Consider the following 25871-nt stretch of genomic DNA (forward strand, 5'->3'; position numbering starts at 1 on the left):
TTTTCTTTCTTCATGTTTTATTTCCATTATGATTTATCATTTTCTTCATAGAACTGGATAAATGGCACAGAAGTGCAAATCCCAGCAACAACTCTCACATAAAATAAATACAGCACCTTTTCAGCATCACTAAAACGTTCTCAATATCCAGAAGTAGTAAATACTGATTTTACCAAGATTTTCAGTCTTCATTTACAAAACACAAAGACAACACACAATAGATTTGAGTCATATTGAACTTTTTTTGGAACTGTTTTCCTTGATCTTTTGTTCCACAAATTCCAAACTTGCACGTACAAACATCTACAGTTTCTACACACAGTACACTGATTTTTTGAATTGAACTCACATTTAGAGTAAAACTTTTATCATTTAATAAACAGGTCAGTCAAACCAAAGTAAATGTAAACATAAATTCCTTCTGTCCAAACTACAGCAAAGGATTCTTGCAGATGAAGGAGTCGTTTTCTGGCATGAGTCGGTCCTTTTTTCAGAATTCATTCAGGACTGATCTGTGTACTCTTAAGAGTTGAGAAGACAGAAACCATGCCATAAAAAGTCCTCCATCCTTTTATCAGACCACCATCATTAAGGGAAGTCTTCAGACTGGTGTTCGCTTTATTTTGACCACATCCCATATCACTGCTGTCATCATAGATAAAACTCAAACCAGTGACCCTTTTGATAATTTATATATCTATATAGAATGAAAATTCTACACACAGTAACATTAATAGTAAACTTTTACATTTTGGACAGGAGCTTCAATTTGACAGAGGGGGCTCTTTTGATGAGTTGATAAACTGCAGTCCTTTTGGATTTAACATTGACTTCCTGTTTCCTCAGATTTGGGGAAAGCTTCCACTTTATTGCTTCCACTTCCCCCTTTTAAACAGACTCACCTGGACAAACAAGTTTATTTCAAATTGTACTTTTTGCGCATAACTTATGCACATTTTCGGCTCCATTCGCATAAGTGTATTGCCCTTTTCCGGCCATATCTTGTACCTCTGTGACAAGATTAATTGCATGATTACAAGCATTCTCCTCAGAAATTCAGGCATATATATAAAAAAGAGTTACCTGGGTTCAAGGTAAACAAGGAGCACAGCCACCACTAACTTACTTTCAGAACACATACTCAAGTTTCACAAATTTTAACCCCACTTTGATTAAGAACAGTCACTGCAAGCAACAAATCTATGTCATCATACAACAATGAAAACACTAGTTCTTGCTTTAGACAAAAACAACTGGCATACAGGACGTCCAAGAAGTCAGACAATACAATACAAACATGCGTCACGATCGGTTGAATACAGAAGGATAAGGGGGTGAAGTGGTCTTTGTGAATTTAAGATGTGATCCTTTTCCGTATTTCTACACAGATCTCTGAGACTGGCCATCTTTGATGGGATTTGTTTTAAACACTGAATTGTATCAGCAAAAGAGCACCCGAGTCCATTATGAAGAACAAAACATTAAATTCTACACTGCATATATTGCATTAGGTTGTGGGTTTTTTTTCTCCTCATAGTGTAAATATATTTCCGTGGTCCCTAACTGAGCTGTATTCATCGCAGGGATGAAAACACCGCAACAGAAAAAAGTAGAAAAATATGTGACAGACGATTTAGAGTCAGCTTATGCACACACACAAACAGTCTCTCTAGCATGAACAAGACAGGACACATTTGTCACAGAATGTAATCTAGGTTTGACAGCATTAAAGTAATAGTTCGACATTTCGGGAAATACTCTTATTCGCTTTTCTGTTAAGAGTTAAATGCGAAGATTGATACCACTCTCATGCCTGTACGCTAAATATGAAGCTACAGCCAGTGGTGGTAATAGTGGTATCAATCTTCTCATCTGACTCTAGGCAATAAAGTGAATAAGCGTACTTATTAAAATGTTGAATTATTCTTTTAAAGTCTCTTTCTCTCTCTCACACACACACACACTCCGTTATCCTTCTGAAGTGTGTGTTACGTTATCAGTCTACTCTGGGGGGAGAGGCTCAGCCACAGACAATGCCAAAGCCTCTAACATCCTGAACACACACACACACACACAAAATCCAGAGGACGTCTTTAGGTCAAACAGCATACTCTACTGGGCAGCAGCAGCACCCATGCACTCACTCACTGATTGTCAGCACACATATTGATGTACACCTTTGAAGAAATTATTTCGAAGTAGTGATATGTATAAAGAATGGTAGGCTGCTCAATTAACTTTCCTTTAGAGTGATTGTTTCCAATTTAGATCAAAGTCACAATGGGCAGTTTCTTTCTGTACTTATTTCATCCTTACAGATGGTTAAACGGTATCATACAGGAACACAGTGAGTGATAACTTGTCACTTTTTCTGGCCCATATGGATGCCGTAAAGGAATGACAGAACAGGAGCCCTTAAAATGAAATTAGACAAGTGATTTGTAATCTCTGTTTTCCCTTTGTGCTGCACTGCCTGATCAATAGGACTTTTTTCCCTTCTTCTTCCCATTTAATTTGTGCTTATGAGTATAATGAAGTCATATCATGACTTTTAAAAAAACATTAACACAATTTTACGAAAGGATACTGCATTGATTGTATGTTTTGAGCCCAAATGGAAAAAGACAAAACAACCAACTGACTTTGACAAAAGAAATGTTAAGTCGAGGTCAACTTAGTAGCTTTTTTTCCCAGAGCTTCATTCTCTATGAACACTCAGCAAACTGCAAAAAGCTAGCTTTTTTTGTCAAACTACTGTTTCCAAGGTCAAGAATGAACTTTCACACTCAATCAAATGATGTGTTTTGTGACCTGTTTTCATATTAAGGCTAATTAATGCAGCTATGCATATGGGACGAAGCTGAACTAGATTTTTTTAAATCAGAAAACTATCCTGCATGTACAATAACTTGGTCGAGTGGTGCTAAAACATAATACCAGCTGTAAACGTGGTCTAAACATTTCACCACACCTGAGCTACTGCATGAGTTATATCTGACAGAATTTTTCTAAAAGTGTGCGACCGCTGTTCTGTACATTCTGCTGTTGCATTAGTAAAATAGGGTCTACATGGCTGCACTGATTTGAATGAAATGATGGAGTTGAAATCAGACACTTTTTCTCATCTCACATAACAAAGACACACATGCAATCCCACGCACACAACAAATTTAGGCAAATTTTACACTATAGTATCTGCTCTCACATTTAGCACTTGACCAAAATCCGTCCTGCAGACGTTCCTGTGTTGCAGACATGAACATCATCACACTGCACAGCTGTATGGTTCAACAACAGGGAGGGAAAAGCATTAGTTTAACACTGAACACTGAGGAGCTGGATCAAACTATTCCCATTTACAACAGAGAATCCTATGAAATGCATCTTCACCTGTCTGTGCTTTGAGGCTGTGAATGGAGGAGTAGACTGGATTTATGCAGGGACAAGGAAAAAATATATTCACTGTTTCTGAATAAATCAAGCCTCACTGGAATGTTTTAATATTATTTGGTAGAAAATAAGCTCTCAGCAGGTCTGGCTTCAGTAGTAGACAGTGGTCAAGGGTCATGGGCGTTTTTAGAGAAAATATATTGACCCAGAAATTCTTTATAAGATATTTTCAAAGCTAAACTTTTCATCAAACACAAACGTCAGTCTGAATGGAAATGTGAAGTGAATTGTACCAGTAACATCACAGCAAATTAAAAAGCAGCACTAGAAAGCCAGTCACTGAGGCCAAGGACAGACGAAAAAGAAAAGCACTGCATACATAGACTAAATCTTGTCACGTTCACCCATAAATGGCTTTTTTTAAGTCTCATCTCATCATTTGTCATCCCTGTCTTCTCAATTGTGTTTTGATATTGTAGATCTGTGGGCCAGTGAGAGAAAACTCCCAGAAATTAACATTTTATCCTTCCTGCACACCACAGTTTGTACTGCGTCACCCTGTGCATATTACACTTTTGAAAAGATCTGTTGGCGTTATCATGACACAGGTATCTATTTCTACATCTGTGTGCTCTTCTCTTAATCACTGTGGCTCTGTATAGACTTTGAATGATGCAATCCATATTTCAGAGGATTCTGGGCTTACAATGGGGATGGCAGTCTGTTCTGTTGGTGTGTGTGACGGGCAGCGCTGAAGCTCTCAGGGATGTTCGGGCTCTAGTTGTCAAACACACACTCCAGCGGTGCTCTGCTGCCCACTGCTGGTCATTTGTTTTACTGCAACACTTGGCCTCGTGTTTCAGGCAACTTTGTTGCAAGGAAGCTACCTGCAGCGAGTGCGCCAGCAGCAAATAAGATGGGTACGGCCTTGGTGATGCCAACAAATGACTGGAAGATGCTGATGCCCAGGACGGCCGCCAGCTTACAGAGGGCATTCAGGAAGCCAAACGCTGTGGTCCTGAACACAAGAAAAGAGGGGCAAACACGATCACAGTGAGGAGTTTAGCATCTGATACAAAGTAGAGGATTTTTGACAATACTGATCATTAATTCCCTACTTTAAGCTGATCTGCATTCAGTGTGCCAGATTACTGTATTTGAACATGCTTAGTTTTCTTTTACACCTTCACCTTCTCTGTTGTAATTTGTAGTACAGATGAGTCGAAATGTAAAAAAGATTTAAAAAATAGTTTTTTGTACTTTTGATTAATTATAATTAAACATAACTGAACATAACGGTGCACACAGAGATCTTTGACTTATGGTAAATTTCTTCTTCACATAAGGTTCTACATTAAAGCACATTTTTTATGAGACAGTATGGTCGTAACTTAAGTTTGTACCAAACATTACCAGACATATCTTTGCTTAACATAAGGAACAGTTGGTCATGAATATTACACTGTAACATGTTTTGAAAAATGAAAATTGGGTAAATCATACAGAATAAGATATAAAATATATATGCTAAGGTATATTCCATATTATTACCTATAGTAAATGTTTAATAATGTAAGTTGTGATTAATAGACCAAAATTAAGTTTACAAACCAAACTTGAAAGGACTTTAAAGGAGCAACACTTTGATCAAATACAGTTATTCACTTTTGTGAAGAGAAGAGTTAGATAAGAAGATTGATACCACTTTCATGTCTGTCAGTTAAATATGTAGCTGGAGCCAGCGGCCAGTTAGCTTAGCTTAGCATAAAGACTGGAAACAGCTAGCCAGGCTCTGTCCAAAGGTAACAAAACCTGCCTACAAGCACCTCTAAGGCTCACTAATTAAGGTTTAGCTCTATTTTACACTCTGGTTTTGTATGGATTAATGCAAGGCAAGGCAGCTTTATTTGTATAGCACATTTCATACGCTGGGGCAATTCAAAGTGCTTTACAGAGTAATAAACAAATGAGGACTAACGTGTTTATTAGTAGACAGACTGTTTTACCTTTGAACAGAGCCAGGCTAGCTGTTTGCCCCGGCTGCAGCTTTATATTTAACAGACAAATTAGACTGGGCACAATGTTTCTAAGCACTGAATACTGCTCTTTATCTTTTTTCTATCATTCCATTAGAATTGCTTTTACATTACTTCATTAAAGCTGCCAGAGGTCCTTAAAGTGAGATCCTGGTGGCCTTAGAGCGGTTAGCTCTTGAGCTATTGCCACCCAATATATATATATTTGTGAAAGGAAACGGGTGCACTTCTCCTGCACTGAAATTCAGCTGATTGCTTTGCCTCAAAAAGAAAAAAGGCAGCACTACGACAAAAGAATCACTTCATGTGTTGATCCTTTAGGTAAATTAATTTGTAATCAATAGACTAACAAATCTGACGTGTTTCAGCCTAAAGCTTTCATCAGAGCATGTATGACAGCAGTAAGCTTTCTTTTTAAAGGACACATCATGTGATCACCAATCAACAGAAACAATTGCACCTGTACACCTGAAGTAAGATCCTCCACTCCTCATAAAAAAGGAAAAAAGAAATATAATTAAATAAAATATAAATACAAATATTGTAAAAAAAAGAAAATAAAATAAAATAAATAGAAATAAATTTTTTTAAAAAACAATATAATTTGTCAGGAAAACAAATTTCACAACTCAACAGAAAATTAGATAAATAATTAAAAAACAGTCATGAGTTGGTACATCTCACGGTACCTTTTATCCGAGGGGTAGAGCTCCACCGTTATCACATCCAGGGCGTTCCACGAGGCGATGCTGATGCCGCCAAACAGGCACAAGAGGGCGATCATCCCTGACTCACTGTTGCCGAACATCAGGAAGAAACAGCTGACACAAGATATGACACTGGATCCGGCTGGAGAGAGGAATGAGAATAACATTAAGTTAAACAGCCTCTATGGCCATAAGTGAATTGTCTGCATTGATTAGAGTTACCTACCCAACATCCTTAAACGCCCAATTTTGTCCATTAATAGAGCTGACACGATGTTGCCAGGCAACACTGCCAATGTGCCAAGGAAGTTAACAAAGTATATCATGTAGGCATTGTTGAAGTCGTCGCTGAAGTCCAGCATGCAGCCCTCCTTGTTGTGGAGAAACGTGCTGTTGACCAGTTTACAGTTGACAAACCTGTATTTGAACAAATCTCATGACAGAGAAAGAAAAAAAGGGTTATTGCTCTGTAATATTGAATCAGAAAAAATTCAGAAATTCATATATATTTAAGGAAGGTTTTTTTAAACACTTTATTTATCATTTTCTCCATACAATAAAGTGAGTAAGCATTAACTGTTATAGTCAGCCTCTAGGTCCCCTCTGATCCCTGTGTGCTCCAATATGTTTTCCCCACCTTGTGTTTCCTGGCTGTCCCCTTTGTTCCTGTGTATGGTGTGTGTGTGTGTGTGTGTGCGTGTGCGTGTGCGTGTGTGTGTGTGTGTGTGTGTGTGTGTGTGTGTGTTCTGGTCTGGCTTCCTGATCCCCTGCCTGCTGCTGATCACCGGCACACCTGTCATCAATCATTCATCAGTCTCCACTGCATATCTACCAGGCTCTCCCACACTACCAGCGCCAGATCGTCTCCGTACTCATTTACTCTCCGCCGGTGATCTCAGCCACAGTCTGTCCTTGGACCTCTGCCAAATTGATCTCTGCACCCAGCGTCACGCTACACAAGCTAGCTGCCACACCTGACCTGCCGACCTCACCCCCAGAGCCTGGCGCCAATCGGATCCACAGCCTGGACAGCTCAGCCCAGATCCACCACGCCTGCCAGACCAGAACCTGTCTGTATTCAGTCTCCCTCCAGCACGTCGCCTCTCCTTCCTCGACCCGGGCCTGTCGAGTGCCCGGAAGCAACAGTGAAAGGCGACGGTGAACTACGTCGGACTTCTGCACAGATATCAAGTTCAACATCTAAATAAATCTGTTGCTATAATACCCAGCTCTGCTCTGTTGTGGTCTGCATTTTTGTAGTAATATTAGTAATCATTACTACGACAGAACGATCTGGCCTACATGGACCCCGCAGACGCCAACCCAGAAGTAGTCCCGTTCCATCAGGCATTAACCAGCCAGGGGATTCTTCTGGGCCAACACGAGCAGATCCTACGGGCCCTCTCCGACAGCAACCAGGCCATGGTCACCCAGATCACGCAGCTAACCCACGAGGTATCTAGACTCACCACTCAGCTTGCTACTACAGCGCCATCTGCGCCGGCTACCCCAGCTATCTTGCCCCCTGCTAGCCTGCTGGCGACACCACCACCTCCCTGGGAATCCTACGCCTCGACCACAACCCGGATCCCTTCACCGGAGATGTCACCAGATGTCAAGGTTTCCTGCTACAATGTTCCCTGGTCTTCTGTCAGCGCCCGGTTACCTTTGCGTCGGATCAGTCGAAGGTAAATTACATTGTGGGATTGTTAAGAGGGAGCGCATTAGCCTGGGCAGAAGCCACACATGCTAGCCACCCCCTTTCATCATTCTCCGCGGAGGAGTTTTTGGAAAGGATGAGGAGGGTGTTTGACCATCCAGATGCCGGTGGGAACGCAGGGAGACGGCTATTGCGGATCAGACAGGGTGATCGCAGTGTGGCAGATTATTCGGTAGAATTTTGCACCCTGGCGGCAGATTCAGGGTGGAACGAGGAAGCACTAATCAGTGCGTTTGTGAAAGGGCTGGGGGAAACCATGAAGGATGAGCTGGCAGCCCGGGAGGAACCCAAGGGCCTGGACGCGTTAGTCTCATTATGCATTCGTATGGACAATCGCATACGCAAGCAGCACCAGGAACACTCCACCCGTCCTCTCCTCCGTCCCTCACACCACCCGAGTTCCGGCGCGCCCAGAAGGGGGCCACCCAGTCCGGTCAGAGCTCCAGATCCGCAGACCCCACACACTGCTGTGGAGGAACCCATGCAACTAGGCCGTACTCATCTGTCGCCAGCTGAGCGTCTCCGGAGACACGCAGCGGGGGAGTGTCTGTACTGCGGTAACAAGGGCCACTTCCTGGTACGTGTCCCTCAAGGCCAAAAGATTAGGCTCACCAGTTGCAGTGGTGAGCCCCGATCACCCCCGTAACCAGATTCCGCCACGACTACATATCCCGGCCACCCTCTATAGCCAACGGACGTCGCTCCCCTTGCTAGCACTCATCGACTCCAGAGCAGAGTGTAACTTCCTGGACACCAAGTTGGCTCGACAGGCTGATTTCTTCATGGAGACCCTGGAGGCTCCACGCAACGCGGAGGTGCTGGATGGCAAGTTCCTAGCTCAAATTACCCACTGTACCGTCCCTGTTTTCTTAGTGCTTTCCAGAAATCACCGTGAAGAGATCCAGCTCATCTCGTCCCCCAACACACCCCTGGTCCTGGGCTTCCCCTGGCTCCACCGCCACAATCCACACATTGACTGGGCCAAGGGAAGGATCATGGGATGGAGCCCATTCTGTCTCTCTACCTGCCTGCAATCCGCTCGGTCACCTCCAGAGGTCAGTACTCCCTCGCTCAGCCTGGAGCCCTCGGATCTTTCCCTTATTCCAGAGGAATATCATGACCATAGCGAGGTATTCAGTAAGGATCAAGCCCTGTCTTTACTGCCACATTGTCCATATGATTGCGCCATAGACCTCCTTCCCGGAGCCCCTCTCCCGTCTTCCCAGCTGTACAACCTGTCTCGTCCCGAGAGAGAGGCCATGGAGAATTGCATTCGTGACTCGTTGCGCACTGGGCTCATTCGGGCGTCCTCCTCGCCTGTGGGGGCGGGCTTCTTCTTCGTTACGAAAAAGGACAAGACACTCTGGCCGTGCATCGACTACAGAGGGCTCAACCAGATCACCATTAAAAATAAATACCCCTTACCACTGATAAACTCTGCCTTTGAACCCCTTCACAGTGCTACGGTCTTTACTAAGCTCGACCTCCGGAACGCCTACCATCTGGTTCGGATAAGGGAGAGGGATGAGTGGAAAACAGCTTTCAACACACCCTTGGGGTGTTTCGAGTACCTGGTGATGCCCTTTGTGCTAACTAATGCCCCAGCTGTGTTTCAGGCACTCGTAAATGACATCTTAAGAGACTAAAACCACTTCGTGTTTGTTTATTTGGACGACATCCTCATCTTCTCCCGAGACCAAACCAGTCACGTACGTCATATCCGTCAAGTCCTTCAGAGGCTTCTGGAGAACAGACTGTTTGTGAAGGCTGAAAAGTGTGAGTTTCATGTCAGCTCAATGAGCTTCCTAGGTTACATCCTGAAGAGGGGAAAGATGAGGACAGATCCAGCCAAAACTCAAGCGGTGGTGGACTGGCCTACACCCACCACTCATAAGCAACTGCAGCAGTTCCTGGGGTTTGCCAACTTTTACCGGAGGTTCATCCGTGATTACAGCCGGGTGGCAGCTCCGCTCATGAGACTCACATCGACCAAGATCCCCTTCACCTGGAGTACTGAAGCTGGCGCAGCCTTAGCCTGACTCAAGACCCTCTTTACCTCGGCTCCCATCCTCGTCCAACCCGATCCCTCACGTCAATTTGTGGTGGAGGTGGATGCCTCGGACGTAGGGGTTGGAGCAGTACTCTCCCAACGCTCCTCCTTCGATCAGAGACTCCACCCATGTGCCTTCTTTTCCCGAACGGAACTACGATGTCGGAAACAGAGAACTCCTGGCAGTCAAGCTTGCCTTAGAAGAATGGCGACACTGGTTGGAGGGATCGGAGCTGCCATTCATCGTGTGGACTGACCATAAAAATTTGGAATACATTCAAATGGCCAAGAGACTGAACTCCCGCCAAGCACGTTGGGCCCTGTTCTTCGGCCGGTTCAAGATCACGCTCACTTACCGTCCTGGATCCAAAAACACCAAACCAGACGCCCTCTCCCGTCTGCATCATACCATGGACAGCAACCCCGAACCCGAGACGGTCCTTCCATCCACCTGCATTGTGGCCGCAGTTACCTGGGAGATTGAGGCTGTGGTCACGGCGGCCCAACGTGACCAGCCAGACCCCGGTAACGGGCCTCCTAATCGCCTGTTTGTTCCTAACTCAGCTCGTTCCCAGGTGCTCCAGTGGGTGCACAACTCTCGCTTCGCCTGCCATCCCTGTATGACCCGCACTCTGTCCTTGCTCAAAAGACATTTTTGGTGGACCACCATGGAGGCAGACACCCGAGCCTTCGTGGCCGCTTGTAGCATTTGCGCTCGGGGTAAGACCTCTTACCAGCCTCCAGCTGGCTTGCTCCGACCACTCCCCATCCCCAGCCCTCCGTGGTCCCATATAGCATTAGATTTCGTTACGGGGTTGCCACCGTCACAAGGTAACACCACCATTCTTACCATCATAGACCGTTTCTCCAAGGTAGTCCACTTCATTGCGCTACCCAAACTTCCCTCGGCTCGAGAAACTGCTGATCTCCTAGTGCAATACGTATTCCGCCTCCATGGCATCCCGCTGGACATAGTCTCTAACGGGGGGCCCCAGTTCATCTCTCAAGTCTGGAAGACTTTCTGCCGGGCACTGGGAGCCACCATCAGTCTCTCCTCTGGCTTACATCCTCACACCAACGGCCAAACTGACCCGACCCGGGCCTGTCGAGTCTCCGGAAGCGACAATGAAACGCGATGGTGAACTACGTCGGACTTCTGCACAGATATCAAGTTCAACATCTAAATAAATCTGTTGCTATAATAACCAGCTGTGCTCTGTTGTGGTCTGCATTTTGGGTTCAGTAATCATTACTACGACATTAACAGCAATAATAACAACTGACAAAAAAGCAAAAACACAAAACAAAATGACAACAAAAAAAACAGAAACAAAAGAAACAAAGACAGGGATAAATACAAGAAAGTTAGGCAATTGTATAACCATAAAGTCCATTTAAATATTTGTATTTTTTTGCCCTGGTTTTCGCCTCTCAGGCAACACAGGCTTATTTACAGGAGGTTGTTAGGGTTGTATGCAGCCTGAGGGGAGGATTGGAGACACTCCTCATGGCTGAAAAATGGACTTTCAGTAATTAAATAATGTAATTTAAGTTTTTATTTACATTTAATCTTCTCCTAAAAGATGCTGGAAGTGAATATCAATCAAGATACGGCAGTAAAGGACAGTGCTCTTTATAGCAAAGATTGTAGTACAGATACAACAGATAATTTACCATATCAGGTCAGTGAAACTTAACATGACTTTAAGTAGGGTTAGAGCATTAAAAACACAAAGATTTACATAGCATTTATAATTTTTTGGTTGTAATATTATGGAAAGCATAAACATTTCCTTTTTATCCTTTAGTTGAAGAACATCTGACTTCATTGTCTTCTGAAACCAAACCTACGTATGCACTTAACATAAATGATTAGTTTTCCTAAAACATTGAAAGAGGGGAATGAATGATCTCTCAGCAACAGAAACCGGGATATGTGCCACCACACAACCAATCCTCTGTCAGCGGCTGCTTTTAATCTAAATTCCTTTCAGGTAGAAACTAAACATAAAAACAGCATCCACCACTATGAATTTTTTTAAATGAATAACAGGGAAAAAAAGTTTAGAAGAGGTCATATTATCTCTCAAAACCAGTTTTCTTTGAGGTTACAAGGCCTGTTACTTTATTCTCTGTTTATACTTTGCTGCCTGCAGCTGCACAAACTACATGATCAGGTTTTCTGATGACACTGCTGAAATTGCTTCCATACCAATAACTAACAGTTTTATTAAAGGCAGTCAGGCATAAAAGTGCTGAACGATCATAACATTTCAGATGCACAAATGACATAAACATAAAAGACTGTATTGTTGGCTTCAGGGATGAGAAGATACTGCTGCTGTGGAAGTGAAGATATTGAGATTTAAGTCTTAAACAGCTTCTCTATTTTCTCAGGCAGAATCTGACATGTTGATTGATGAAAGCACAAGCAGAAATCAAAACCATACACCAAAAACCCACCATGGACTACAGCTGCCACTTGGGACTTTATCTTAAAAGATAAATGATCTTTTTTGTGCATTTTTGTGCACAGTTGCACATTTATATACAAAGCATTCCCATATAAATGAGCTACAGATACTATAAAATAAGTTGTAGGTCATATTTGCTATAGAAGCTGATATTCAAGGACAAAAACATCTAAAAAACAACAGCAAACATACAAAACACAGGCACGTTGAAGAAGAGAGAAAAACATTAAGACAAGTAAGATCAAATAAAACTGTAGGACAGAGCTCTCTGCCATAAATTAGTTCAATGGCAGCCAAGTGCTGTAATATGACATGATATGTTGAGGACATGACATACATGACGTCATCTTAACATACACGAGTTCATCTTGTGTCAAGTCACGTCTAAGAGGAGCTTTGGTTCTGATTATCCAGTTAACACATTCTTACATCTGTTTTTTCTTAATCATGAAGCTCTGTTTCACAACTAATCCCATCAAGCTGCTGTCAAAAAGAGGTCTGGTCTGGATTTGTTTATGTTGCTACGTTCTGCAGCAGCGTAACCCGTGGATACTAGCAACAGAACGTTTCTATGGTTGCAGTCCTGCTGAACTACTGTGTTTTATCTTTTCTGTATTTTCACTTTAGAATGCAATAAAACTATTGAAAATTCACATTTAATCTCAATTGATGCATGTTTTTGCTGAGCAGCTGTGTGATAAAAGTATAGTGATCATTACAAACTGTGCAAACACATTTGCTGTTTTTCACTGTTTTCTATCACTAATGCTGCACTAACCAATACTAATATTTTATTCTAACAATGGATCAAATGACTATATGTAATGTGAAAGGAGACGCTCACATTACAATTATCACCAGACTCTGCTTTTCCCCTCAGCTCTGCAGAGCATTTTAGTGTCTTTTAACACATTGCTTTGGTTTCATGGCCCGCAACTTTACTGTTTTGGCTCAGACTCTGCTCTCATCAGCGCTGTTTCCACATGTAGCAGGCAGTCCCTCTCATTTGGAGACCAAAACAGAGCTAAAAGGAGAGTGAATGTTAGACTAACATTTGATGGGTGGCCAGAGACACGACTCCAAATGAATGATCGTGTTGCTCCATGACTGCTGGATGTGTAAATAGCCAACTGTTTGTTAACACATTCACCATAACAACTTTTTAAGGTGATAATAAGTAATTGTCGTGTCTTCCGCTTGTTGTTCTTCCCCTCAGTGGCCATAAAATGTATTAATGCAGGTTTAAATTGAATATCTTTGGGTTTTGAACAAAACAAGCGATTTGAAGACTTCACCTTGAGCTCTTCTTCTTCTTTTTCTTTTTTGACATTTTATGGACTAAATGATTAAAAAAAAAAAACACTTTTAAAGATGAATCAGTACTTAAATTAATCACTAGTTGAAAACCTAATTATAATTCCCTTGTGAATTTCCGTTCATATTTACCTGTGTTATAGAACAAACTTGCAATGAAGGTGCAGTTTCTGAAGACGGTGTGTGTGGAAGTGATGTCCTCAAAGTAGCACTCCTCAAACACAGAGTCTTCAAACACCATGGATTTCATCTTCAGGTTGAGGAACCTGGTGAACAGGTCACAGGTTTTAGTTTTGTATTGTATTGTTTTGTATTGGATTTTGTAGCATTCAAATGTACATCTGATTATACCAATGACTAATCCACCTCAGTTTAACTACTCTAATTGTCCAGGAACAAAAACTGCAGCTCACAAATCACTTACTTGTCATTGAAGTAGTGTCCTTGGCGATGCACTTGGTTCTCCAGGGTGAAGTTAAAAGTGATATGCTCCACTCGTTCCTTGGTGAAGGTCTTTGTGCGTGATTCATATTCCTGCTTCTGGATGTACTTGATCATGTCTGGGAACCACACCGTCAGTCCGTAATAGCTGCAAAGTTTTTAGAGTCATGGACAGATGAAATAAGCCTCAAAAGTGAACATGGTTCACCACATAGCAAAGGTTTTATGAGTCTTTAGTTTACCTGAAAGACATGGTAAACCAAACAGCCATGAGCATGAAAGTCGTCCGTTTATATTCTGGGCTGAAGCAGGCAAGAATGTTATTCCGCATCTGCAACATGTGAACAAGAAAACACGCAACTTTTGATAAAGAAAGCTCAGGAGACCAGATTTAAACTAAGATTCTTCTCGGTTAATTCGTCTGATTATGTTATTTTTTATTTTGACACACATTGCACATGCTTTAACTTTAATCTGATGATGTTGTGATATTTCACTTTACATTTCTGAGCAGTAACATGCAACTTGTAGAGCTAGAATTAACTTTATGAATAGGCTTCCACATGAAACTACAACTTTAAGAGTGGAGACTTTTCAGTAGGCATTAAGCAGGTGGTGCAGTAGCAGATTCAGAAGAAAATGGAGGGTGTAGGCGTGTAGCAGAGCATAGGCTGAATGCAAATTAAAATCAGGCACAAAAGCTGGTGAAGTTTCTGCCTGGAGCAGTGGTGCTGCAACAATGTGCAACACAATGACAACACAAGTTTAAACACAAGAAAGTCAAATACAAACATAGAATCTATGTTAAGGATTTAGTCAGGGACACAAAAAATACCAGAGGAAATGCACATTATTTGTTTGTTTCACCAAATTCAATTTTAGGAGACAAAAAGCAGCGGAGAAAGTCTGCATGTGGATATCACTGAAAAAACCTGTAATAATTTGTTGATTTTCCTTTTAATTCACTCATAAAATCTGACGTATGTCAAGAAGACAAAAAAGTTAATAAGGAAAAAGATGGCATTTCAAACCTCTTAGCTGCTCTTGGACTTGCTGCCACCTACACACTGTTTGTTTCCTAGGATGCCAGCTCCACTAAGGCCTTTTACAGGCACGCCCCAAGCTGTAAAAGGCCTCAGCCTCATACTCTGGTACAATAACTGTAAGACTGTGTTTTTAAAAGGAGCAGTGACCTCAGATATCATCTCAGGGGTGTTTTATTTCATGCTTTTAAAACTTGGTTACAGTTTTGGTTCAGAACTGCCTGCACAACAACAAATCTCCTAGCTGTTCAAACAAAACCCCACTTTAAAGAAATGATATACACTGTATGTTTTTTCCCTTTCAACGTCATCCACCTGTTGGGAGAGGCTCATAATCTTCAGCTTGTAGCGCTTCCAGACTGGAGTATCAGTGCCAGTGTCCACCAACTCATCCATCTGTTTCACCGTCTTAATTGTGGTGACCTTGGATGAAAGAGACACAAGGCATGACTACAAGTACTACAAGTGGCATTTCTGAAAAGGCTTCCTGAAACCTCATCCTCCTGCGCCACCATGGAAGAATGTCAGGCAGATAACAGTGAGAGGTAAAGGATGTAACTATTTGAAATATCAATGGCAATTTTTCCCTAAAATCAGAATGCATTAGCAATATTTAATGCCACAACTTGTTTGACATGCTTTCACGACTTGTTTGATTAAAATATAGCTTTTGGAAAATGCCACGTGTTGTACTTTTAACCACATGCAGTTGTTTTTATTCAAGATTTTAACAGTTTTTATGGCGACACACTGAAATGTATCTATAAGAAGGGTAATGATTTCAAAGCAAAAGGGAAACTGTTTCTACGCACATGACTATTTGTTTAGATAGTCAAAATCTAATTCATCATGTTTTCATTGCATCAAATAACAGTTAATGTCTTGTTTATGTACCTGTTAGAATACAATGGATGTTGGAAAAGTCATACAGCTGTGATCCCAGAAGAAAATGGTTCCAGCTGTGTTGCTTGGAGACTAAGTTTGAATTACTGTGCAGCTTACACTAGCCCTCCTTACCTGTCAGCTCTCTGCTGTCGGCTATTTAATAAAAGGCATAAAATACCCAAAAACCTAATTTAAAAAACTACATTTGGATTGCCTACTGTGAAGATGTTCAATGACTTTAATGGAAGTATTGGTTGTGAGCTGATCAAAACAACATGATTTAATATAACAACGTTTTCTCAGAGATACTCACAGAAAACACCCTCTCTGGGTGTCCCTTTGCTCGCATGTTGGTGTCGTGAACTTGCTTGAGAATCATCCAGCCTTCGTCATGTTTGCCATTCTGTTTGGGGGGAAAAATAAACGTCACACTGTGTATAACCTTTCTATGCTTTTTGTATGTATTTATCTGCATTAATTTAAACATTAAGAAAAAAAAAAGATCTTTACTCGAGACATTTCACATTTGACTTTGGGTATAATGTTAGTAATAACTCATATATAAGTAAAACCAGCTAATACTATCAGACACTGTCAATAAGCACATCTGCTAACCTCTAAGTAGAAGCGTGGGCTCTCTGGCATGGCACTGAGGGCAGCGATGGCTGCAACAGAAGGAAATGCGCACACTAACACAAACACACGCCAGCTATGGAACTGATATGCCGAGCCCATCTGGAAACTCCATCCTGGGAAGACAAAAAAAAAAAACACAAAGAAATTAGCTCACACCTTACATTTTCACTTTGCAATACAAATGTGAGTCAAGTCAATAGCAGATAAGGTCAGACAATAAATCTTTGTAAAGCACAGTCTGGAATATATTTAATTTGATGTGACACACTATGAACCATGTTCTTATTTTTCCTCCCTCCAGGGAAGTCAGAGGTCAGCCACAGTGCAGTGTGTCTCTGGAAAGATGCTTGCTACCATACAAGCTTAAAGCTGCGTGGTTTCACCAACCAGCTCACCCTGCAAGATTGTGTGTTAACACTTTGCTTGATGCAAAAATATCCAAATCTAAAGGAACAGTTGGACATTTTATTCGCTTTCTGGCAGAGAGTTAGATGAGAAGAGTGATACCACTCTCAGGTTTGTCTGTTGAATATAAAGCTACAGTCAGTAGCCGGTTAGCGTAGCATAAAGACTTGAAACAGCTAGACTGGCACTGTCCAAAGGCAACAAAATCCGCCTATCACTACCTCTAAAGCTCACTAATTAACACGTTATATCTTGTTTGTTTAATATGAACAAAAAGTGTAAAAACAACAATTCACCATTTTGCAAGGTTATGTGCTGGACTCTTTCTTGGCTGGGCTCAGAGCCAAAGAATAGTAGTCCAAACAAATGAGCTTTACCTTTATCCGGTAGGCAGATTTTGTTACCTTTGAACAAAACCAGGCTAGCTGTTTCCAGTCTTTATGCTAATATAAGCTAACTGGCTATAGCCTTATATTTGATGGACAGACATGAGAGTGGTATCGATCTTCTCATCTGACTTTCAGCAAAAAAGCAAATAAGTGTATTCCCCAAAATGTTGCATTAAGTGTAAATCAAAATGAGGACCATCAGCTAGCTTGGGCAGTGCAGAGGTAGCTAACCATAACCTCATAAATTCAAGGATAGGTTACTGTACTCACCATAATGTGGGATTATAGCCCAGGCCATGGCAGATGCGTATATTCCCCCAATCATCCAGAACATGCAAAGCCAACTGAGGTGCTCACCACGCTTCTCTTGGGCCAGAAATTCAGAATAGTAGGAAAACACGATGGGAATTGATCCCCCAATCCTGTAAAGATCAGAAATCAACAGTGGTGGAGGAAGTCTTCAGATCCTTTACGCAATCCTTTAAGTAAAATACTCTGTTACAAGTAAAGTCCTGCATTGAAAATGTTATTTAAGTAAAAGCATGTAAGTATAATCGGGAAAATGTACTCGAAAAAATGTACCCTGTGACTGTTATAGTGTTATATATTATATCATTAGATTATTATTACTCATGCATTAATGTGAAAGCAGGATTTTATTGTTGGTTGAGGTGGAGCTAATTTTCTATTTTGAAAACTATTTTGTATCGGACTGCAACTCTCACTCCCTGTACACTAAAACATATCCAGCGTTACAGTGAAGCGACTGACAAATCAGAATAAGTGGCCCAGATTTTAAAATATATATATACAGTATTTTTCAATTTACCCAACACCTGAGAGGAGTCGGCAAAACAGAAAGGTGCTGTAGCCCTGTACGAAGGAAGAGAAGAAGGAGAAGATACTATTGATGGAGAGAGAGATTAGAAGAGACTGCCGACGGCCTATTCGGTCAGCCAGAGCCCCCCAGAGGAAAGCCCCAACCATCATCCCAAAATATACAATCAGACCTGTGGAGAGAGCAGAGGAAATTAAACTATTACAAATGTGAATATGAAATGTCAGTGTGTGTTAAAACAAATGATTTGGTTAATTGTTTTATAAATATTTTTACTGCAGAACTTTTTATTTATCTGTTTATTATCTGTCCCGTCTTCTTTATTTCTGCTATACTCCTACTGTTAGATTATGGGCTTTGCAGGTTCATGCTTACTTTGCTGACAGCTGGCCTCTCAAGACAGACAGACAACAGTTTAAATATGAAGAGTAATAAGCCTCTCCTCTTTTTACAAGATCAGGCAGTATTCTTTATTTTTCTTATTGTCAACAAATCCCATGAAAACGCCAAAACCAATAAATTAGCCCGTCTCTCAGCCCCAAGCCCATTCTCTACTGAAGACATTAACCTTTAAAAACAGATCACAAATATATAGTAAGTAATTTCCTTAAACAGCTGGGCACTCTAGTTTTTAGCGAACATTACTCAAACAGGAGAAAAAAGGGTATTTGTTGGGGACTATTTTCAGCCACGGATTAATACACATTTGGTGCTCTAGTAAGTATTTTCAGCAGCAGGACAATGTATGTAGGCTTGACTCAAAGTGCCCATGTTCATGGTAACGAAGGTGCATGTCACCCAATGCAACGGTGTGGCTCATTGATATGTTTTTAATGATGTTTTTGGACAACAATGAAGCTCTATAGCTCAGAGAAATAAGCTATCTCAGGCTTGGGATACACAGCCAATATTTGTTAATAGGATGAGTTCATTGTTGGTTTTAGAGATTTGTTGACAGTAACAAAAATATGGACTATAAACAGCCTTATCCATAAATGCATCGTGACACAGCCAAACCAGAACCTGTACAACAAAAGGAGGAGACACAGTCACCTGTAAAAGAGTCTTACCTAGCATGCTTTTGTTAGGTTCAGACAGGCACATATCCTTCTCAGCGCTAGGCAGGACAAACCCGACCACGAAGATCTCCACACCATCTGCCATGAGAGCCAGTCCCAGCACAAAGTATAGGGTCCACTGGAACTTCCCGTGACCACATTCTTGTAAAATGGTCTCGTACTGTTGAGCCAGCTCTTCCTGATCCTTCCTCCTCTCTGCCTCGGACACTCCGATATCTCTGAACTGCTGAGCGCCGGCCCTCACCGAGCCCGGGCCTCCAGCCAGACTGCCCTTGCCTGACTCAGCTCTGGGAATTCCTTGGTACTCGCCCTCGTAGATCTCATCATCCTCATCGTGACCCTCTGTGGAGTCACTGTGGCCGCCCTCATCGTCATTGGCCGCCTGGCTATCTCCACGGTAGTAGCCTCCATCCTGGCTTCCCTGCATGGGGTAGTCATCATCATCATCATCCTCTTCGAAACGGCTGTAGGAGCGCTTGCTGAACTCGTCGCCCACCCGATCCACTGAACGGCCGACCTTTTTAGATGCTTGCCGCTTGACTTCTTTGGCAATGTCTTTGGCACCTTTTATAAAGGCAGTCCGGTTTTGGTAGCCTTCCTCCATTTTAAAGAGGTTCAGAAGATGCAAATGTGGTCAAAGATTTAGTGGAGAGGCCACCTGAACGCGCTGGGGCTTCAGTTTGTTCAGGATACACCTCACAGATTTGAAGAGTCGACTCCTGGTTCACTTGACTGACAACAGGCTCTTCTTATGTCTAAGGAGTAAATGGAAATATAAATTAGCCAACCTGTTTTTTCTTAATCATTCAGGCATGTGGTGGTAGGTTTCATGGAAAGGCACTTTGTTATCAATCACATTTCTGGAGACCCATTACAATGGATAGATTATTGACAGGTCACAAAATGACACAAAATGAAGAGATGCTAAGCGACTACAAAGAGATGCAAAACAACCATAAAATGACTACAAAGAGGTGCAAAGTGACTACAAAGAGACGCAAACAACTACAAAGAGACATAAAATGACTACAGGTATACACTAAATGGTTACAAAGAGATGCAAAACGACTACAAAGAGTTACGAAATGACTACAAAGAGTTGTGAAATGACTAGAAAGAGACAAAAAATTACTACAAAGAGTGGCAAAATGACTACAAATTGACACAAAACAACTACAAAGAGACACAAAATGACAAAAGAGAATTGCAAAACAACTACAAAGAGATACAAAACGACTACAAAGAGACACTAAATGATTACAAAGAGACAAAACAACTAAAGAGACACAAAATGACAACAGAGAGATGCAAAACGACTACAAAGATATGGAACGTCTAGATATACGTATGATAATATACGTATATATAACAAAGACGTATCTATACGTATAGACGTATGTGTTCACTGATGAGTCATAGATGGGTCTGAGCAATAATAACAGGGTGAGGCATCAAGCCCTTGAACAGTGAGAGTGGTTTTTAATGGATACTTGTTGGTGCGGAAATGTCCTGAATGCCTCAGTTCAAGTTCATGGTGAAGAGCTACAGTACGTGAACATGACTCTAATGTAATGTGACTGAGATAATGCTCCAAAGGATCAGATACTAGTTTGGAGAGAACATCACTGTAAGGCCTTCAGGGTGTCTGTCATCATCCCATAACATCCCACATATTAACACCTCTTCATTATTTCTTTTAAAGACTGCCAACAAAATCCAGCACCAAAATGGGAGTTTTTTTTATTAGTTTGAACAATTAAATGTCAGGTTTGACAATAATACATTAACAATATTGAAGAAAACCAATAAAGTATACTTCATGGATTAATTAAATAAAGACTTGAATTTTCCTTAATTCAAAAAGTGAATAACTGCTTATTTAGAGGAGCTGTGAGCTAAAACAAATGAGGCTTGAAATTGAGAAAAAGAAGAAATTGATGTCCATTTTACCTGTCCGCTGCAGTATCATATCTCCTTTTGAAAAAAGAACATTGATAAGGCACTGACTCGTGTAGTTCACTGACGGTACCCACATCCATATGCTTTTGTATTAAGACACTGTGTGCCTCAGGTTGCCGTGCAATAAAACAACATGTCACTTTGATTTTGTGGTGCAGTGAAACAACAGACACAGAATGAGAGTCATCACCACCACGCTCACTTTGACCCCTGTTTCAGAAACAAGGTCTGACAGGTAATAACGGGCTGACGGAGCTTTAAATGTCTGCCAGGTATACAGTATATACAGGGCCAGAGACAGGATTTTAGAAATACCGAGGTCAGGGGTCAGAATCTTTTGACTTGCCATAAAAAGAAACCTGTGGAATTTTCTGGTATTAAATTTGTTTCTCGTTTTCTTCATTCATTTAACGGTTCACTAATATTTTCTGTGCATTGTATCTCCCTACATGATGGTCTACATGCTACTTCAAAGCCTTCTCCACACTCCCACGATAAAATTCGAATGGAGAAACATTAAATCCCTTTATTATATTTTTATTTGTTTGAATATTTTTGGTCAATTATAAACATAATACGCCTTTAAAACCCACCATGTGCAATTACAGAATGACAAAACTGCTTTTTAGGTTGTTAAAATCCCCAAATTAGCATTAACAAATACTGAGTACATGAGCACCATTTCCTCAGCGATAGCTACAGCCCTGAGTATGTGTTTTTAGTGGTGCAGTTACAACCTATTCAGCAAAATCACTGCTAGTTGCTGCAAAGGAGTACATTATAATAGTATGTATGTTTAAAATCACTTTCTAAAGTGGAAAATGCACAAATTTAGGTTTTTAACAGGTTATTGTATATAATGGTTTTACATTCATAGTTTCATCTAAGATATACAGTATACATATGCCCGCATCTGTATCCTGATCAATGCACAATACACATGTTTGATTCGTTTATGTTGAATTTAATCCAGACATCATCTTCATTCATAAGGCCACAGATCCTTCACTGTCAGCATGACGAGCAGATTTACTGGCACCGATCAAAGGAACCCCACAGGTCAGCCAGGCTAAACTGTAGGACACTAACCTAACAATATGTTGGACTCAAGCACTTACAGGCCTGTAATCACTATCCCTTGCAAACATGAGCACACAAGCCTGTGTAAAATAATATGGGCATATGGAGAGGAAACAACAAGACATGATTTACCTGCACAAGTGTTTTCAGGTGTCATGGTTTACTGGGACACTTAAAGCCATTGTTTATGTTATTAGTAACACCTGTGCTTTTCCTACCATGACAAGTCAAAGTGTCTGCTGTGAAAAAAAGGCCTATTTTGTTGCACCTGTTAGGCCGGGACAACTTACATCTTCATGACTCTTATTCATTTTGGATGTTTGGTTAATTTGTTCATAATTCCAGCACACGTAACTCCAGCCAACATCAACCTGAGCAGAGGTCTGATAGGCCTTTTTCACAGCAGAAATTTTTAATTGTCACTGCAGGAAAAGCACGTGTTACTAATAACATTAAGGAGTTAAGTTCAATCTGTAAATAATTAAACCAAATTTGGGATAAAAGAAAACAATGCAACATACCATTAAGATTTTCTACAGACTTAAAATATGTAGACTGAAGCTTATTGTGCTAAAACACAACCTATCTGATGTCAAGTAACTTGCATATTCCCATCAAGTCATACTGTACTATACACACTACTGAATCTTTTATGAACAGGTAAACTACAGATGCACTCCTTTAATTCCCAGTGTTCAGTCGTTTTCACAAAAAGAAACTGAAGTGTAAAGGCAAACACTAGTCTCAGACTCAAACAAAGGCTTTAAGCCCACTTTTCTCATTTCGTCCCTGTTGTCAATTTGACAGCATCTCTGCAGCCCCATGCAGCCTGCAACACACAGCCCCTTCAGTGGAAGAGAGCAGGCAGGTCTGAGGATGAGGAGGATGGTTATTATTGCTCCCTAGTTTGAGCAACCCTTTTATTTTTATTTTGTTTTTTTCCTCCCCCGTTTAAAAATCTATTAGCATCCACTTCCTTGCAAGACCAAGCAGGGCAAATAGCCATCACATCACATGCACATAAGCTTATTAAAGCAACTGGGAGATTTCTATCAGTCCTGAGGTGTCGTGATAAATAATCTGGACACCTTAAGATAACATTAACGACAGACACAGAAATCACAAAAATCTTCCTGCAGGCCTAATATTATGCTCTTACAGGCCTGTTTCCAGTTATAATATTTGTGGTGTGGTGTTTCGGTGTCTTACAGGATTGTTATTTTTCAGAAGCAGCAAAATTGTGAATTCAAGAGTCTGATTAAATATGTGCAAATGTAAGCCTCCAGTCCAGTCATAATCGTCTTCAATGATGTTAAGAAGAAAAAAAAAGGCCTTGTCGTTAACAGGCCAATTTACACAGCCCACAAATACAGACGGATTACAATATAAATTTGTCACAAATTGCAGCTGATTGTCTGCTCGCCTGCATCCTGACATCTGTGCTCATTCTTAGGAATCACACTGCCAGCAGCTTGTCACGACTTGAATTAGATTATAGATAGGCCCCGTGTCTCGATTCACAAAATCGATATTAATTGCTGTTTGAAGCAAACGGTTGTAGAACACGCCCATCGTCTTATATATACATACATATATATATATATATATATATATATATATATATATATATATATATATACCGCTATAAGAGCCGCTAACAGTTCATATTATTCACGTTATATTCACGCTAACCTTTATTCCTGCGATGTGGTCCCTCTTCAGCCGAGAGATGGTGATGAGGAGGGTGAGGAGGAGGAGGATGATGATGCGTACGAGGCTGTTGCCGTTAACGGAGTGATGATGCTGTGCGGTTTGGAGGAGAGAAGCCCACGCCATCCACACACACTCAGTGATGTGCAGGGGTCCCCTCCCCCCATGCAAACCCTCACGAGCGCATTAACGCCTTCATATCTGGAGGGGTTTGGCGCATATCTGCACACAATCTGCGCCCATTTCCTCCAGCTTTGCACAGGCTCGTGCGCCTTTTAGCGCGTGCAATGTGCCCCCGCCCGATCCAAATGCAATTGAGCTAATGATAGGTCTGTGCACACAATGTTAAGAAAACACTGACTTCACATAAAAGGCACACTATATAGCCTATGTATTTCCTCGCACACATGCTAACAAACACCTTACTTTCACCCATTTGCCTTTTTACAAATAGATGATTGTCTGTACACATGAATATCAGACAACGCACACGTGCGAGCACACCTGACTCCTGTTGCCATGCCAACCACTTGCCATGTTCTTGATCCCTGCGACTGCATCAAGACCTGCTATGAAGAAACGCAGACTATTCAAATAAACTGTCTCTATGGACAACAGAAATATAATTTTAGTGGTTTCTGTTTACATAGGGCTGTGTAGTAGTGCCATGTACAGGAGAAGGACTTTTGTGTAAATATCAGTCTTTAAAAGCCCCAGCTCAAGGAGATTAGGTGGAAGCTATAAAATTAAGGTATCTGAAACTTCCCCAGTGATTTCAGCTTATGATAACACCCTCTTTTGTAGACTGTGTGGGCAAACAGCTGGTTATACCCAGTCCTAATAAACTACAGGTTTTGTTGAATCATGAGGGAGGAAATCAGGATATCCTGAGTTTAGAAAAATCTTTTGTACCACTTCATTTCATTTTTGCCCATGGTCCCAGTCTCCTCCTGATAGCCAGCGAAGGAGATAGTAGTAACAGTAGTACGCAGTGTAAAAATATTCTTAAGTAACAGTTCTGCAATAATGTTACTTAAGTAGGTTTATTATTATAAAGATATGAAAAGTACTCATTATGCAGAATGGTTCAGAAAAGTTTATTTCAGTGATTACTATTACTGTAACGATAAATAAAACTCACATTGTAACAACTACTGCCCATATGGCCATTTAATTTTGCATAAATAGTCATTGTCTTCACAGACTGAATACTAACACTTCTGGTGACCCCTTGAACATTCCCTGCAACAAATATCTAAATGTACTGGCCTTTTTCCAACAGCAGACATTTTGACTTGTAGTATAATACTGCAGTTAAACCACAGGTGGAGCCAACAACATTACTGATGGCTCCATATCACTAAAGTGTCCCAATAATCCAGTGAGCCAGCAGCCAGGGAAACAGGGCACCTAAATAAAATGCAGCTATTATCAATGTTAATCACACCTTTACTTTTCTTGCTGTAAAAATGTCTGCCTTGAAAAAGGGAGAGATTTATCGCGCACATTGAGAACGAAACCTTTGAATTTTCACATTTTTCACATCACTGGTATGTGTTGTCTTGGGATTGACCTTAACAAGCCCTCGTCTCTGCTAAAATTGCAGCTGAATCATGTTGTTGAGCACACAAAGTAAAGCAATTCATTACACTTCAATCCACAAGTGGGGAAACTTGACCCTTTTTCTAAACTAAACTAAAACTGATCATTAAGTC

The 25871-nt window shown here is 41.2% G+C and overlaps 1 protein-coding gene across 1 annotated transcript; it reads right to left on the reverse strand.

The window, feature by feature from the left end:
- LOC122864986 (synaptic vesicle glycoprotein 2A-like) lies at window positions 1–24411 on the reverse strand. Its single transcript, XM_044172849.1, has 13 exons — window positions 24139–24411; window positions 19399–20162; window positions 18320–18500; window positions 17761–17912; window positions 16676–16809; window positions 16374–16463; window positions 15491–15598; window positions 14375–14463; window positions 14116–14280; window positions 13824–13957; window positions 6360–6566; window positions 6116–6275; window positions 1–4408 (listed from the first exon to the last, which is right to left on the reverse strand). Exons 2-13 carry the CDS (start codon window positions 20009–20011, stop codon window positions 4225–4227), a joined length of 2217 nt encoding a protein of 738 aa, XP_044028784.1. The 5' UTR covers window positions 20012–20162; window positions 24139–24411; the 3' UTR covers window positions 1–4224.
- Between the last annotated feature and the right edge of the window lie 1460 nt (window positions 24412–25871).

This window comes from Siniperca chuatsi, linkage group LG17 (genome assembly GCF_020085105.1).
Source record: "Siniperca chuatsi isolate FFG_IHB_CAS linkage group LG17, ASM2008510v1, whole genome shotgun sequence".
NCBI lineage: Eukaryota > Metazoa > Chordata > Actinopteri > Centrarchiformes > Sinipercidae > Siniperca > Siniperca chuatsi.